The 16,831-nt window shown below is 49.1% G+C and overlaps 3 protein-coding genes across 3 annotated transcripts; 1 reads left to right on the top strand and 2 right to left on the bottom strand.

Moving 5' to 3' along the window:
- Positions 1-391: 391 nt before the first annotated feature.
- On the bottom strand, positions 392-2,260 carry LOC119816917 (MLV-related proviral Env polyprotein-like). Its single transcript, XM_038334027.2, has one exon. It carries the CDS (start codon positions 2,258-2,260, stop codon positions 392-394), a length of 1,869 nt encoding a protein of 622 aa, XP_038189955.2.
- Positions 2,208-7,681, bottom strand: LOC119816790. Its single transcript, XM_042055519.1, is given in 4 exon segments — positions 2,208-4,137; positions 4,224-4,829; positions 4,831-6,264; positions 6,296-7,681. Coding segments are annotated over 4 exon segments (5,211 nt in total). The 3' UTR covers positions 2,208-2,352.
- Positions 7,682-11,523: 3,842 nt separating this feature from the next.
- On the top strand, positions 11,524-13,125 carry LOC119816723 (olfactory receptor 52B2-like). The gene is made up of 2 exons (XM_042055515.1): positions 11,524-12,388; positions 13,040-13,125. The coding sequence occupies exons 1-2, from the start codon at positions 11,524-11,526 to the stop codon at positions 13,123-13,125; spliced, it is 951 nt and encodes a 316-aa protein (XP_041911449.1).
- Positions 13,126-16,831: the final 3,706 nt, after the last annotated feature.

The following is a 16,831-nucleotide window of genomic DNA, read 5'->3' as shown; positions in this document are numbered from 1 at the left end:
GGGAGCAAAAGCGCGGGTACAGAAGCGAGAAGCAGCGTTGATTGGTTAGTTTGAATGAGGCGGGGGTTCAAGTCGGGGTACCTGGAGACAGTTGTGGGGGAGTCTGGAAACAGCTACGGGGCGTTCCAAGTAACCAGATGTTGGTGCTGACTTAGCCATATCTCGGGTACCAACTGTCTCTGTCCCTGGGCTAGGGCCCAGGTGTCCAACCATAGATATCCTGCTTGGCCCCTCATTGCCCTTGTTTCTCTGAACTTTAACTGAACTTTCCTGTTCTTTGTGCTGGCAAAATTTCATGCCTTGCAAAATGGCGTTACTGCTACTAGCTGCTATTATTGAATGGGGGTCTTTCATTCCCCCCTTTTTCTTTGAACTGAATAAAATCTTTTATTTAGCTGACTTGGTTTTCTGCATTTTCAGGGTCGAATTGCTTAAGTTGGTGGTATTGTTGGGTCAGGACCAAGGCTTGTATGACTGCCATCCTGTCCTTTATGAACTGAACCAAACGGTTGAGGATACAAGGCCCAAACAGCAAGATTAATAGTATAATCATGAGGGGTCCCATTATGGACGAGACTAGGGTGGTTAACCATGGAGATCTATTGAACCAACCCTCGAACCAACCTTGTTGTGACTCAAATAACTGCTGTCTTTGCTTGATTCGTTCCCTGAGTTTTGCCATATTGTCCCTGACAACACCTGTGTGATCAGCATAGAAGCAACATTCCTCTTTTAGGGCTGCGCAAAGCCCCCCCTGCTGTAGGAATAGAACATCCAACCCTCGTCTGTTCTGAAGGACCACTTCGGATAAGGAGGTCAAGGACTTTTCTAAGGCACTGACTGATTTTTCCAAGGCCCTGATATCGGTGTGCATGACTGCCTGTAATTGCTGGAACTGTTGGGTCTCAACCAGCGCAGCGGCCCCTGTTCCTACTCCCGCAGCTATTCCCCCCACGGTTAGTCCTCCCAGCATGAGGGCCAGTGTGAGGGACACTGGCTCTCGTTTAATTCGTGGTCTCTCTTCAAATTGCTCATAAACATATGAGGGGGTATGATAGGTCACTCTGGGCCATAGCTCTATTAACACGCAATAATCAGAAGCTGCATTAAGGACCGTAAGGGAAACACAAGGAGTGAGACCCGTACTGCATGCCCAGTAGGTCCCGTTGGGTGCCACCAGATATCCAGTGGAGTTAGTCTGAAGTGGATGGGTGCTGTTGCACAGTGACTCGTGGGTTTTAGGGACTCCTCCCACACAGGTCCCTCGTCCCGATACCTCTGACAGGGTAAGTTTATGTTGGGAGGGGGATGCACAATAGGCCGTGGCCTCAGTTTGGTTGGTATAATTGCCAATTATAGCTACTCCCTCATAGTATGGGGGCCTCGAAACCAGACATAGCCAGCATTTCTCGGTCAAGTTTGGGCTGGTATAGTTGAGGGTCAAGTATGCCCCCTGGATTAGGCTAAGGAGCCTGTCTCCGGTGCCCGGGGATGAGGGCGGTCCCCTCGAGATGTTCCCGGACGGGCTAGTGACTGATGTGGGGGCTGGGGTAGAAGAGACGTTTTGGGCAGGGATTGGCCTGGGTTTGGGTGGGGGTGCTGGTTGGGAAGGGGGCTTCTGTTCTGATAGGACCGCGTTTGGCCCGACAGCTACTGTTGATGAGACAGAAGCTATTTGTCTCGTTAAGGAGAACATAGTGACAGGGTCATATCCTGTGCGATGGAGACGCAGTCCCCAGGACTTGGGACCATCCCAGACTGCTGTTCTGCCTTGGGTGGTGAAGTCGAGGATCAGAGGATTGCATCTGCCTCCCAAGGTGGCCCCCGTAACATTTTTAGTCAAGGAGTCATAACAGGGACCACACCAGTCCCTATATCCCCCTTTCCCGGAGACTTCGCAGACCCAGCGTCCATTACCCGTCCACCCGGGAGTAGTTCCTCGTCGGAGGGTGATCAGGTCCCAGGAAGAGGATGGCTTCCAGTATGCATCCCCGGTGGTTTCGCAGCCCCATTGGGCGCAGTACCCATCTGCAGGCCCTCCGCATTCTTTTCGAAAGTTCTGACCTGGGCACACGTAGAAGTCGCGGGCCCTAGTGTCGAGGCGGTCTCCTGGGCTGCTGCAGCCATATCCGGGGAAGGGTTCCTGGTCTGAGGGGTTCCATGAATCCCCCACTAGATCACAAAGGTCAAAGTATAGGGTAGGAAAGACATCTTTCATGGTTCCCAGCATGGAGGTGGAATTGGCAACCTGTCCTGTCATAAGGTTAGTGACTCTCCAAGTTATATTATAAACTGTATGAGGGCTCTTGGCTTCCCCCCCCTCTCCCAGTCCTATCAGGGCCCATAAAATGATTAGGGGGGCTCCCGAGTAAGTCTTATCTTTAGAGGGTTTTGAGAACGTTGAACCTTCCATGATGATTTTGATGTTTTCTCGTCCGGTCGGGCCGCTTTTACGTGGGAGGCGTGGACCCAGGCCGCAATGCCGTCGACCTTGAGAGCAGTCGGAGTAGTCAGCAGCACAGTGTAGGGTCCTTTCCAACGGGGTTCCAAATTCTTAGTCCGATGTCTGCGGACCCAAACCACGTCACCAATTTGGTAGTTGTGGGGTATCACTGGTCTGTCCAGCTGGTCTTTGTAAGCGGCAGCGAGTGGCTTCCAGACTTCCCTCTGCACGGCCTGGAGTGCCTGTAAGTGAGCTTGCAAAGAGGGACTGTTAGCAAAGTCTGAAATATCGGGGTCAAAAAAATTAATGAGGGGCGGGGGCGCCCCATATAATATCTCAAAGGGAGTAAGTCCATGAGGTCCTGGAGTGTTGCGGGCACGATAAAGGGCTAGGGGTAGTAGGAGTACCCAATCTCTAGTGCCAGTTGCAAGCGTTAATTTAGTTAGAGTCTCCTTGATTGTTTTATTCATCCTCTCTACCTGTCCTGAACTTTGGGGTCGGTAAGCACAATGTAATTTCCAATCAATCCCCAAGAGCTTGGCCACCAACTGACTTACCTGGGAGACAAAGGCGGGCCCATTGTCGGTTCCCAGTACCTGGGGCATGCCGTACCTGGGGAAAATCTCTTCCAACAGCTTCTTGGTCACTATCTTGGCTGTTTCATGTTTGGTCAGGTAGGCTTCTACCCATCCGGAGAAGGTGTCAACAAATACCAATAGATATTTGTATCCATATTGTCCAGGCTTAATTTCAGTGAAATCAATTTCCCAATGGGTACCTGGTCGGTGTCCTCGTACCCGGATTCCTGTCCCGAATTTGGATTTTCCAGCATTGACCTGAGCGCATGCCCTGCAGGCATCAGCTACTTGTTGTAGGATTTTGTCTCTGCCTAGCAAATAATGGAAGCTTTCTTCTCTGTCTAGGAGAGTTTTCATTTTTCGAGGACTAAGGTGAGTCAGTTTGTGTAAATAATCTATCAGTTCGAAAGTCTGTTTTGTGGGCACCACAGATCTGCCTTGGAAGACCCATTGTCCTCTGGCCAAATCATGAGAAGCCCCCATTCTTTTTAGTATCTCCGTGTCCTCTCTGGTATAGTGGAAGGGACAATGTAAAGGAGGGGCGTTGGTATCTTCTGGGGCAATCGTGAGGACTTGTGAGGCGCTTGGCGTCATGCCTATAGCGGCCTCTCGTGCGGCCCCGTCAGCCATTCGGTTGCCTCGGGCCTCGGGGCTGTCCCCTTTTTGGTGTCCCGGGCAATGGATTATACTTAGTTTTGGGGGTAAGAACAGGGCTTTTAGTAAGGCCAAGATCTCGTTTTTGTTTTTAATTTCCTTGCCCTCGGATGTTAGCAGTCCCCGCCTCCGATAAATCTCCCCGTGGATGTGGGCAGTGGCAAAGGCGTACCGGCTATCAGTATAGACATTAAGCTTCTTACCTTCTGCCGGCTTGAGAGCCTGGGTGAGCGCAACGAGTTCAGCCCGCTGGGCAGAGGTTCCGGCTGGAAGGGCTTCTGCCCAGATTACCTCGGTTTCGGTGGTCACCGCAGCCCCGGCTCTTCGTTGACCATCTTTTAGAAAGCTGCTCCCGTCTGTATACCAGGTAAAATCAGCGTTCTGGAGGGGTTGATCCGTCAGGTCCGGTCTGGTCCCGTGCATTTCCGCAAGGATCTCGAGGCAATTGTGTTTCGCCCCTCCCTCCGGCAAAGGGAGCAGGGTTGAGGCAATTGTGTTTCGCCCCTCCCTCCGGCAAAGGGAGCAGGGTTGAGGCAATTGTGTTTCGCCCCTCCCTCCGGCAAAGGGAGCAGGGTTGCAGGGTTTAGGGTTACCACAGGTCCGAAGTGCACCCGGTCCGTATCCAGGAGCATGGCTTGGTAGTGGGTCATGCGGGCATTAGAGAGCCAACGGTCTGGAGGCTGCTTAACCAAGGCTTCCATTGCATGAGGTGCCAGGATGGTCAATGGCTGGCCCAGAGTTAGTTTACCCGCGTCCTTGGTAAGGACTGCAATCGCCGCTACCATTCGCAGGCAGGGTGGCCATCCTGAAGCCACTGGGTCGAGCTTCTTCGAGAAATAAGCTACAGGACGTCTCCAAGGACCCAGTTTTTGGGTTAGGACCCCTTTTGCGTAACCCTGTTTTTCGTCCACAAACAGTTCAAATGGCTTAGTTAGGTCTGGGAGTCCCAATGCGGGAGCGGTGAGTAAGGCCCGCTTTATTTCCTGATATGCCTTTTGTTGGTCCTCGCCCCACCTGAACAGAGTCCCTGATTTGGTGAGTGGGTATAAAGGGGCTGCTATTTCAGCAAATCCTGGAATCCATAGGCGACAGAACCCTGCTGTCCCCAGGAACTCCCTCAGCTGCCGAGGGGTCCCAGGTACAGGCATGTTCATAAACTGTCGCTTTCCTGGCCTCAGTCAGCCATCTTTGCCCTTCTTTGATTTGGTACCCCAGATAAGTGACCTGCTTTTGGCAAATTTGAGCCTTTTTGGCGGAGGCTCTATAGCCCAGGTTTCCTAGGGTCAGCAGTAAGGCCTTTGTACCTTCCTTACATTCCTGTTCTGAGGTAGCCGCCAGTAGGAGGTCGTCCACATATTGGAGCAATATCAGGGTAGGATGCTGAATCCTGAAATCGGCCAGATCCCTATGTAGCGCCTCATCGAACAGGGTGGGGCTGTTTTTGAACCCTTGTGGGAGCCTGGTCCAGGTCAGTTGTCCTGAAATCCCCAATTCTGGGTCCTTCCATTCGAAGGCGAATATAGGTTGGCTTTCTGGGTGAAGTCTCAGGCAAAAGAATGCATCTTTTAAGTCCAATACTGAGTACCAATTATAAGACGGGGAAAGCCCACTTAACAAATTGTAGGGGTTAGGCACGGTGGGATGTATGTCTTCTACCCGTTTGTTAACTTCTCTGAGGTCCTGGACTGGCCGATAGTCCCCAGTTCCCGGCTTTTTGACAGGTAATAGGGGAGTATTCCAGGGGGACTGACAGGGTGTTAGTATCCCTTGGTCCAGGAGTCTCCGTATGTGGGGTCTGATTCCCGTCTTAGCTTCAAGCGACATGGGATATTGTTTGATTGAGACAGGGGTAGCAGTCGCTTTCAGCGATATAATCAAGGGGGCTTGTTGAGTGGCCAATCCCATACCCCCAGTCTCTGCCCATGCTTGGGGAAATTTAGACAGCCAAAAAGTCTCTAGTGCGGTTTCGGGGTCTCTAGGTGGCTCATGGAGCCGATATTCATCTTCCAAATTTAGGGTTAACACATGCAGGGGCTGTCCTTGTGGCCCCACAATTCGCACCCCCGAATTTTCAAAGTATATTTGGGCCTTTAATTTAGTCAGCAGGTCTCTTCCCAGTAATGGGTATGGGCAATCCGGGACATGGAGAAAAGAATGAGTCACCTTACCAGTAGCCAGATGTACCTTGCGGTCGGTTGTCCATCGATATCTTTTCCCCCCGGTAGCCCCCTGGACCCAAGCGGATTTATCGCTCAGGGGTCCGGGGTTTTGGGTCAACACAGAGTGTTGAGCCCCAGTGTCCACCAGGAAGGTGACTGGCTGCCCCCCGACGTCAAGAGTTATCCTGGGCTCAGGGGGGGGCTCCTGACCCTGACCCCCCTAGTCTTCCAAGGTTAGGAGGGAGGTCTGGGGTCGTGGCTTCCGGGGCCCCTTCGGTCTTTTGGGGCAGTCTTTGACCCAATGTCCTTTCTCCTTGCAGTATGCACATTGATCTTTCTCCACCTGGGGCCCCCTTCGGTCTCCCTCCTGTCTACCCTGTCTTTGACTGGAAACTACGGTGGCCAAGAGTTTGCTCATTTCCTTATGTCTCTTGCGGTCCCTTTTTTTTTTTTTTCTCAGCTTCCGTTCTGCGACGGTCCTCTCTTTCCTCTGCCTCCTTTCTAAGACGATCCTCCCTCTCTTCTGGAGTCTCTCGTTTATTAAAGATTCTTTCTGCCTCCTTTAGTAGGTCCCTGAGCGAACTCTCCCTTAAGTTTTCTAGGCGCTCGAGTCTGCGTTTGATATCTGGAGCAGATTGCCAAATGAAAGACATAGCTACGCTAGTTTCTTGCCCTGGATCTTCTGGGTCATACGGGGTGTATCTACGATAGGCTTCTTTGAGCCGCTCTAAGAACGCTGAGGGAGTTTCTCCTGGTCCCTGCAGTACCTGTTTAACTTTCGCCAGATTGGTGGGGCGTCGGCCCGCCCCATGGAGACCCGCTATGAGCGACTGGCGATAGAGGATTAGGTGATTCCTACCTTCCTGTGTGGTGAAGTCCCAATTGGGACGTTCGAGGGGAAAGGCGGCGTCTATCTCATTAGGCAGCTGGGTGGGACGTCCGTCTGCTCCCCGAACCGCCTTTCGGGCCTCCAGGAGGACTCTCTGCTTCTCCTCCGAAGTCAGCAAGGCCTGCAGTAATTGCTGGCAATCATCCCAGGTGGGCTGATGAGTAATTAGGACCGACTCAATTAGAGAAGTTAGCCTAACTGGGTCTTCAGAAAAAGAGGGATTATTATTTTTCCAGTTATACAAGTCGGAGGAGGAAAATGGCCAGTACTGTAGTTGGCCATTTCCTCCGGTCCGAAGAGGGAATGCCTGAGAGGAAGTAGAATCCGCGGCCAGCTGCTGGTCTCGCCGTCCCCTTAAGCGGGCTGCCATGGGGGACGGGGCAGCAGGAGATGGCGCGACAGGTCCCTCGCCTCCCTCGGTCGAGTCCGCTGCCTGAGGCGGGAGGACCTGTTCTCGGTAGGGAGGGGGGTCCTCCGTGAGGAGGTCTATTAGCAAGTCATCTCCTGCGGGCAGGACCTGCGGAGGGGGAGGTTTGGTTTTTGAAGGGTCAGTAAGGGTTGGATATAGAGACGAGCGGGTTGGGGGTCCTGCTGGAGAGGAGGGGACTGGAGGGGGTAAGGTGGGAGCAGATGGAGGAAGTGGGGGTTTGGGAGGGACAAAAGGCTTAACCCAGGGTGGTGGATCGTAGGCCATTGCCTCCCAGGTCACGATATAGGCCACCTGGTCTGGGTGCCCATGAGGGCCGGGGTCCATCACTTTGGCTTTGACCTGCGAGATAATATTAAGGTCAAATGTACCATCCCTTGGCCAGCCCACATTAAATGTGGGCCATTCAGATGAACAGAAAGTAACCCAACGCCTCTTCCGGACTTCCACAGACTGGTTGTTCGCAATGTCCTGGACGTCCCTCCAGTGCTGTAAAGTCAGACTCAAAGGGGTAGTTAAGGGCTGTCCCATATTTTCAAACACAGACACAGACAATACCAGACAAAAAAACAAAAAACCAATGACAAAACACCAAAATCGCGCAGCGCGGCTTCGGCGTAAAACCGAAAGCAAAGCCTGAGTTGGAGATAGCGAGAGTCCGGATCTCTCTACTCCCAGAAGAACCGCATACCCTTCTGACTGCGGAGGAGCTCCAAACAGTCCGATCCGGGTGGGGTTCACAGAAAACGGACGGGTCCCGAATTGGACCCCAGATGCCCCCGGGACGTCTCCCAGGGCTGCGGTCGGGAGTACGAACTCGTCAGTTCCTCCGCGGGTCCGCCAGATACAGATCTAGTTAGCTAACTAGTTCGGACGCAGGCGCAAACATAAAAACATAGTACAGACAGTCACACAAAGCGATCGCTGGCCAGCTTACCTCCCGGTGGTGAGTCGGTGGTCCCTGGGCAGGGGTCTTCAATCCCGGACGAGCCCCCAAATGAAAGACCCCCGAAGTGGGTTGTCTTCCAGTCTGGGAAGACCCCCCCAAGGAGCAGCGAGACCACTCTTCGGATGCAATAAGCAAGAGGCTTTATTCAGATACACAGGTACCTGGGGCGACTTAGTCTCTCGGAGGACTAGCGCGCCTTTAGGCTGGAGCAGTGGGTTTTTATAGGGTCGGGGAGCAAAAGCGCGGGTACAGAAGCGAGAAGCAGCGTTGATTGGTTAGTTTGAATGAGGCGGGGGTTCAAGTCGGGGTACCTGGAGACAGTTGTGGGGGAGTCTGGAAACAGCTACGGGGCGTTCCAAGTAACCAGATGTTGGTGCTGACTTAGCCATATCTCGGGTACCAACTGTCTCTGTCCCTGGGCTAGGGCCCAGGTGTCCAACCATAGATATCCTGCTTGGCCCCTCATTGCCCTTGTTTCTCTGAACTTTAACTGAACTTTCCTGTTCTTTGTGCTGGCAAAATTTCATGCCTTGCAAAATGGCGTTACTGCTACTAGCTGCTATTATTGAATGGGGGTCTTTCACATCAATTTGACAGCTGTGATAAGGAGGTCTGAGATCTTAGTCCGGTCAGCTAGTCTCTTGACCAGATGTATCCCATAAAATACCCTGCTGTGGTGCCAGTTGTCCATAACGGAGACAGTATCTGACCCAAAGGTCACCTTATCTCTGTCTCCTAAAGGTTAGCTCAGTTCACCTCTGTCGTTTATCAGGACTGGCCAGGACACCATTCTAAATTTATAGGGGGGCATTCTGGTCTTGTAAATGAAACAGCCAGTCGTAAAATGACCTAAGCTTCCCAAACATCTGAGAAAACAGCTCCCTGTGAGTGAATGATCCTTGATCTGCTGGAAAAGCTGCTGATGGTCTGTTCTCATTCTCCCAGACTTGCAACTATATATATATATATTCCTCATTTTTGGAATCCACATTTATTTCTTGGACTCTTCAGACACTGGCTGTCCTCTGTGCCCTGGGTTGCTGTCTCATGCCCCACACTTTCATCCCCAGCCTCAATCCTTCACCTGAAGGATTGACTAAAAACAGCAAAACTCTTTGCTTGTGAGTTTCTTAAAGCACCCAAATGCAATTCATTAACTGTACCTTCTAGAACCTCAATCCAATTCCTCCCTTCTCAGGGTTTGGCAACTCCAATATTATCTTTATAGCTTTAAAACCTTGACATTATCGATCATTCTCTTTCTCTCTAATTGGCTGCTGGTGACTGATTTGACTCTAGGAAGTTCTTCCTAGCCAGTTAAATGGCAGCCCTCCAGGCTCCCCAGCAAGTCTTTTGTCCCTTCTTGGCAGGGTCATTATTCTGAATAGTTTTTATTGACCGCCTCAGGATTCCATGCCTAAAATGTTCCTTATGGAATCTATTTGAGGACTCCTAAGACACAGACAGGAAAACAAATTAAAGATTTACGAGCAGCCTGCCTGTTTTGTTCTCCTTTACACCCGCTGGTATATCTGGGAAAGAGGACTACAGGACTGTCCAATGTCTTCCTAGCTTCTGCTCCTCCAGTTTCTTTCCCTCCTTTAGTGTCCACTTCTGGCCTTGTTTGTAACTTGCTGCCACCATCCTCTCCAGTCTTTGACAGACTCAACTATGCAGATTTTTATCACTTTGCCACAAAGGTTGTCTGGTCCTCACCCAACCCAAGCAATAATAGATCTTCTAAAATATGCTGCCCAAAGCCATGTTCTGGAATTTTCAGAAAAACATCCCAGGGTGGGGGAGTTCCAAACCCACCTCTTCCTGGATGCTCCTCCTCAGGAGGATTTGGTGACAAACCCGCCTCTTCTGGCATTCAGAGAGACACAAACACTGACAGAGAGGGAGGAGAGCATTTCTCAGTACTCCACAGCTCGCAAGGCTTCTCCGCTCTTCAGTGGAAGCCATGGTTATGGCAGGGAAGTGACTAGCTGCTGGGTCAGCCTGGCCATTTTCTGGGGATTCCAGACTTCCAATTCTAAAACCCTAGACAAACCAAGACAAAGTGTGAATCTTGAACTTGTAAAAAAGAGTGCATTGTGGACCAGCTGCCTGGGCACAAATCCAAGTCTCATTTATTAGTGTGACTTGAACTAGATTTTACCTTTCCGTGTCTCAGTTTCCTTGTTGATAAGATGCTTTTGTTGCTGCTGCTTTGATAGGGTCTCATTATGTAGCCCTAGCTGGCCTAGAACTCACCGTCTACATCAGGCTAGTCTCAAACTCAAAGAGACCTGCTTTCTGTGTTATGGGTCTAAAGGCATGCATTACCACACTTACCAAACAGAAGACTTTTTTTGGACTTATTTATTTAATTGTGTGTGTACAAGCCACTCGCTCACATACATGTCTGTACATTGTGTGTGCCAGGGGTCTGCAGAGCTCAGAATAGGGCTTTTATTCCCTGGAACTGGGGCTATAGGCAGATGTGAGCCATCATATGGGTGCTGGAAACTTAACCTGGGTTCTCTGGAAGAACAATAAATGCTGAACCCTTTCTCCAGCTTCCCAAGTGAAGATTTTTTAAATTTATTTCTGAAAGTATTTGAAACATTTTTTCTGATATATAATCACTATCAGAGAGGAACTACCTGGATGTACACCTTCTGGTCCTCATCCATGTACCCAAGCAAAGCTCTAGGAAGGTCTATGCAGCTCTGCACTCAGCACTCTGGTGAACCTTGCTTTCCCTGGACTCACCCTGGTGAAGGAAAGCAAGCTCCCAGGACAAGGCCAGGCAGGAGGTACTGCCACCAAACTAGAAGGCTAAGGAAGGGACCAGACTCTGCAGCTTGGTGCCTTAGGCCGCTTTCCTCAGGAACTTTCCCCTGGCCTACCTAGTGTACCTTGAGCCCACCGGAAAGTCCCCTGCTTCTGGCTGACTCTGCTCCCCAGTTTGAAACCTTACTTGGGTCCTTCCCAGATTCCTTGGAACAAAGATCCTTTATATGCTTTCTTGTCCTCCTAGCTAAAGATTTTTTATTGTTTACCTCCAAACATCACTTTCACCCTGTCATACACCACATCTAATCTTCTGTCTTACATTTTATCCAGCCATAAAACACCTATAACATCCCCCAAACATATATAAGTGTATCCCATGCATTTATATTTTACACAGGGAAAACCAGGAGCTCCCTGAGGACAGGAATGTCTTATTCATCTGTGTTGCTCCCCAAACACCTGGCAGTGTACATGTCTGCTCCCAAGCAACAACAACAACAACAACAACACACACACACACACACACACACACACACACACACACACCACAGTTTCATCATGCCATCCTCGGGCTCCTAAAATAACCATTTTGTTCTATCAGCCTCTGATTCTCACCTGTGGTGCCAGCCCAGGAGCAGAGTCAATGGGTGAGGATGGAAATGCCAGTATCTTCAACTTTTCCTACACCAGCTTCCTCCTGGTGGGCTTCCCTGGATTGCACGAGTGGCGAGCCCTTCTGGTCCTGCCTCTTACCTTCCTCTACGTGTCCATCGTTTCTGCCAATGCCTTAGTCATCCATACAGTGGTGGCCCAGAGAAGTCTGCATCAGCCTATGTACTTCCTCATTGCCCTGCTCCTGGCTGTCAGCATCTGTGCCTCCACAACTGTGATGCCTAAAATGCTAGACTTTGTGCGCTACGCCAATCCCATCTCGCTACGTGGCTGCCTAGCACAAATGTTCTTTATCTACTTTACGCTCCTTCTGGACTACAATCTCCTGTTAGCCATGGCCCTAGATCGCTACGTGGCCATTTGTCACCCACTTCGCTATACAGAACTGATGACCTCTCATTTACTGGGCCTGATTGCTACCTTCGCTCTGACACGGAGCCTAGGAGTGGCAGTGTCCCTAGTGGTACTAACAGCCAAAGCTCGATTCTGCAGGACGTCGGTGATACAACACTTCACCTGCGAATACATTGCACTGCTGAACATAGCTTGTGGAGACCTGACCTTCAACAATCGGTTGCGATTGGCTATGCGGTTGGTCACTGTGACCTTTGACCTGACCTTATTGGGAACCTCCTACACCCGTATCATCTATGCTGCCTTCCGGATCTCTTCTGGGGGAGCCCGAGCCAAGGCCTTGAACACTTGTGGGTCCCACTTACTGGTCATCCTCACAATCTATCTTTCTGGTCTTTCTACTTCCATTGTCTTTCGAGTGGCCAAGACTGTGTCTCAAGATGTCCAGAACCTACTCAGTGCCATATACCTTGCTTACCATGGCTTGCTCAGCTTGCAACACCACCCACAGTAGGCTGATCATCCCCCATCAATCATTAGTCAAGAAAATGCCCAAGACTTCTCTACAGGCCAGACTGATGGAGGCCTTTTCTCAACTGAGCGTCCCTCTTTCCAAATGACCGTAGCTTGTTAACCAAAAACTAATCAATACAGCTCCTAAGACCAGAGTAGTCTACACTACAGGCTCCAAATGAGCCTAACTCCCAGACCAGAACCCTGAGGTCTACTTGGATACACAGACACGGTGCTGCTACAGAGCCCAAATCTGGGGACCTGATCTGGGGACCTGGTCTGACTCAAACCCACGTCAGGTCGTTCTCTCAATGGCAGTATGATCTATGGAAATACACTTCCTAACCAGGTATAGAGGTAATGTCTCAGGGGCACTTGATCCCAGGAGTTGAAGGCTAGCCTGAGCAACATAGTAAGACTCTCTATATAAAATAATAAAGTAACTCTGTTGCTTAAGACTTCTACAGTCTCCTGTCATCTATGAATGTCTTTTAGGCATGTCCCAGAAATGGACTATCGAGAATGCTACACAAAACCTCCTGCAAACTAAGCTGGATTTTTTTTCTTATCTTTCTCTGTTAGCAGATTATAGGAAACTCCTTAGGAATTCATGTGTGCAGATTGGGAGGGAGAATCAGTGGAGCAGGTGCAGGGACCACAGTGTGAGTTATTTCATGTGCCTTCAGTACTTGGTCAAGTCCAATAGTATACATGCTCCTTCCATTTGATAACAAAATGCTGGGCGTGCTCAAAATTATGGAGTGGTGAGTCGGACAACAGCCCACTCATGATACACAATTCATGATAAAAGGTCACTTGGTAACCCACAGTTACATGTCCCGTCCCTGCTTAGGCTAGCCACCAAGCCAAAAGCTATTTCTCAAAAGAATATGCATCCAGAGGGTGGCAGAACTTCACCCCAAATCCTCCATCATCCTCCCAAAGGCTGAAGTGAACACCTGTCTGCGCTGCGACCTCAGGATCAGTTTGGGTCTGCTGGATCCCACAGCCCCAGCAGCAGAGCAATTTGTACAGCATTCCTGATCTGTGGTAGAGACTTCCCTTGCTTCGGACCACATTTAAAACAAACGTCTTTCCCAGGTACTCAGTAAACAGGCTGGACTAATACCAGATGAGGAATATTTTGCCTAAATCCCATGGGGTTGAACAGGTAGAAGCCCATCAGCAGTTCTACCCTTTCCTGGATCACGGAAAGTGAGGTGGTTGTTTATCCTCTACCTTACATCACAGGGATCCTGGGAAATCCCTCTGGTGTTTTGTTTGATGTATCTCCCGCCTGTAGACATGCCAGTAAGTCTAGACCAGTCTACATCTTCCCCATATTACAAACACTGCTCCAATGTGCAATGATATCATCAATGTGCCAGTTCTGTTTTGTAGAAGGCAAAGCTGACTGAAATCATGTGGGAACTAAATTATGACACAGAGCTAATGAATTGATAGACCTTCAGAATAAGATGAGGGACTGGAGAGATGGCTCGGTGGTTAGGAGCTCTTGTGGGGGACCCAAGTTTAGTTCTCAGCAGTCACATCAGGAGGCTCACAAGCACCTGTGATCCCAGCCCCAGGTCTGATAACTTCTTTTGGACTTTGTGGGCAACTGAACTATGTACACATACCCTAACACAGACACACATATCTATACATAATTAAAAAAAATAAGGCCAGGCAGTGGTGGAGCATACCTTTAATCCCAGCACTTGGAGGCAGAGGCAGGAAGATCTCTGAATTTGAAGCCAGCCTGATCTACTGAGCAAGTTCCAGGACAGACAGGACTACACAGAGATCCTGTATTTAATAAATAAAACCTCTTAAAAGACAGTGGAAGTATGTTGCTGCTCTTGTCAGCTGAAAGCAAACCTGCTTCTGGTTGCCTTTACTAAGTGATGGAGGAGGGTCATCTGTCCATGTGTTACTTTCATTGGTTAATAAAGAAACTGCCTTGACCCTTTAATAGGACAGAAAATTAGGTAGGCGGAGTAGACAGAATTGTGGGAGAAAGAAAGCAGAGTCAGGCAGACGCCTCAGGCAGTCGCCATGATTCTCTGACCCGAGACAGATGTAGGCTAAGATCCTTCCCAGTAAGCCACCACCTCGTGGTGTTACACACATTAATAGAAATGGGTTAATCAAGATGTTAGAGTTAGCCAGTAAGAGGCTGAAACTAACGGGCCAGGCAGTGTTTAAAAGAATACAGTTTCCGTGTAATTATTTTGGGTAAAGCTAGCCGGTGGCCGGGAGCCAGGTGGTGAGAAGCGGCCTGCTGCTCCTTCTACAACTAAGGATAAGGAGGGAAAACAAAACAAACTAGCAACTGCAAACATGCCAGGAGATAACTTGTTCAGCAAAAAAAAAAAAACCAAAAAAACAAAAAAACAAAAACAACCATCTGATTGGAGTCACCACCCAGTTAAGCTTAGAATAATCCATTGTCATTTCCTTGGTTTTTACATAGGCCAAAGAGGTGACCTGGATTGAGATGGGGTAGAAATCTCCACGTCCATGGTGACCCTAGCCTGGCATTCTCAAGGATGCCGCTGGCTTTGCTTTACAGCCCTGAGTGGCTAACATTTCCCTTTTCCTGGTACAACAGTCCCCAGGCTGTAGTCACAGGACCAAGTGGAGACTGTAAGCTGCAGAGTGCGTGCTACAATGAGGCATTCTGAAGGAACGACCACAGTGTTTCTGGCATCCTCTTCAGAGAGCAAGATCTACCATTTGGGGTGTTACCTGAAATTATTGCAGTTAAAAGCCCAAATCCTGTAATCTGAGATGTTTAACTTCTCTTCCCAGTGCACACCATCCTGTACAAGGCCAGTGGGAACAGGAAGAAAGATTTCAAAGGAATGTGGTCTCCCCTTCATTAAAGGGCTCTGGACCTAGAAACCTGACCAAACCTGGATACAGGGTGAAGTACTACAACCATTTATAGAATTCAAATTAGACTGTTTACTTGGGCCCAAACTCTTCCGCTCATACAGGTCAAATAAGAACACAACAGCACTTGCATCAATCTGGCGTCTAGGAACTCCCTAATTAACTGGCCTAACCACAGATCTCTACACACAAATAAGAGACATCGCCTGACACTGGTGTCCTTCTTGGCAACCAACCATACTTTGCCTATGGGGATGGCTAGGACAGCTCTAGAAATTCAAGGAAATATTTATACGCTAACAGACTTCAGGGACCACACACGGCTAAGGCCTTCCACAATGAGCAAAGCAGCAGTCTGGAGAATCTGATTTGCAGACTGGCCCATTACAAGTCAGAGTCTAGATTCTCAGTGTGGAAGCCCACAAGGCAGGCCAGCTATAGAAAACAAGCAGGAACTTCCTCGAGGAACCAAGACAGTGGTCCTACTGGTCTAAGACATTAATGCTGCCTCAGGCTAGAGGTGTGGCTCTGGAGGTGGTGCCTGCCAACATGCAAGAATCCCTGAGGGACCGACCCCAGCACCACGTACAGCAGGTGTAGCAGCACACACCTGCAATCCCGTTCTCAGCAGCTGCAGACAAGATGGTAGATTCAAGGTTACGCTCAGCTACACAGCCAGTCTGAGGACAGCTAGGCTTCAGAAGGCGCCAGTCTCAAACAAAGCAAAACAAAACAAACCAGCTGTCTTAAACAAACTAAAGACTAATGGAAAACATGCACGAATAAATTACTAACAAATCAGACTACCAACCATTGTGAAGCAATAGATTCTTTATGAGTTCCATGAGAGAAAAAAAAAAAAAGAACGATTAACTAAAGAAAAAATAACCCCCCTGGATTTAATGAACATATCGATCTACAATAACATGAGAAGGGCCTTACAAAAATATGAAATGTAAGTATATAAGGATATGAAGACAGAGGGAAACCCTTAAGCACTTTTTATGGAAATATAATGGCACTGTCAATATGGTAGTTCCTCAAAGTCAACAAAATATTATATAGTCCAACATTCTTTGCTGTATAGAACCAACCAAACCAACCTGAAAGAAGGAATTCAACAGATACTTGTACACAAATGTTCGTGATAGCCATCATCCTTGATAGTTCATCTAATGGTGAGTGGAGGGACGTGTGACTGAGAGTTTACACCGTGATGCACCTAGGGATCACGTAAGACACAAAGGGACACATACTGCATTCTCTGCATGCAATTCCTGGAGCACACATTCAGAAAGAAGTGAGATAGTGGAGTGGTCACAGGGACTGAGAAGACTGAGGACAAGGTAGTATTGCTTATGAGTTTCTGTCTGGGATGACAAAAACATTCTGGGAATAGCTAGTGATGATAATTATGCAACAGTGTGAATATACTAAATGCCACGGAATCAAATTTGAAGTGGATGAAACTGTCAATTTTATGTTACAGTTTATGTTATAGATATTTCATCACA

Source organism: Arvicola amphibius, chromosome 1 (genome assembly GCF_903992535.2).
Source record: "Arvicola amphibius chromosome 1, mArvAmp1.2, whole genome shotgun sequence".
NCBI classification, from domain to species: domain Eukaryota; kingdom Metazoa; phylum Chordata; class Mammalia; order Rodentia; family Cricetidae; genus Arvicola; species Arvicola amphibius.
Note: the sequence above shows the minus strand (reverse complement) of the source record. Positions and strands in the feature narration are given on the sequence as shown.

Coding starts and splice junctions, on each gene's coding strand:
- LOC119816723 (XM_042055515.1), top strand. CDS start 11,524: ATGGGTGAGGATGGAAATGCCAGTATCTTCAACTTTTCCTACACCAGC. Junction 12,389..13,039: donor CATATACCTTGCTTACCATG/GCTTGCTCAGCT, acceptor TCATGTGTGCAG/ATTGGGAGGGAGAATCAGTG.
- LOC119816917 (XM_038334027.2), bottom strand. CDS start 2,260: ATGACAGGACAGGTTGCCAATTCCACCTCCATGCTGGGAACCATGAAA.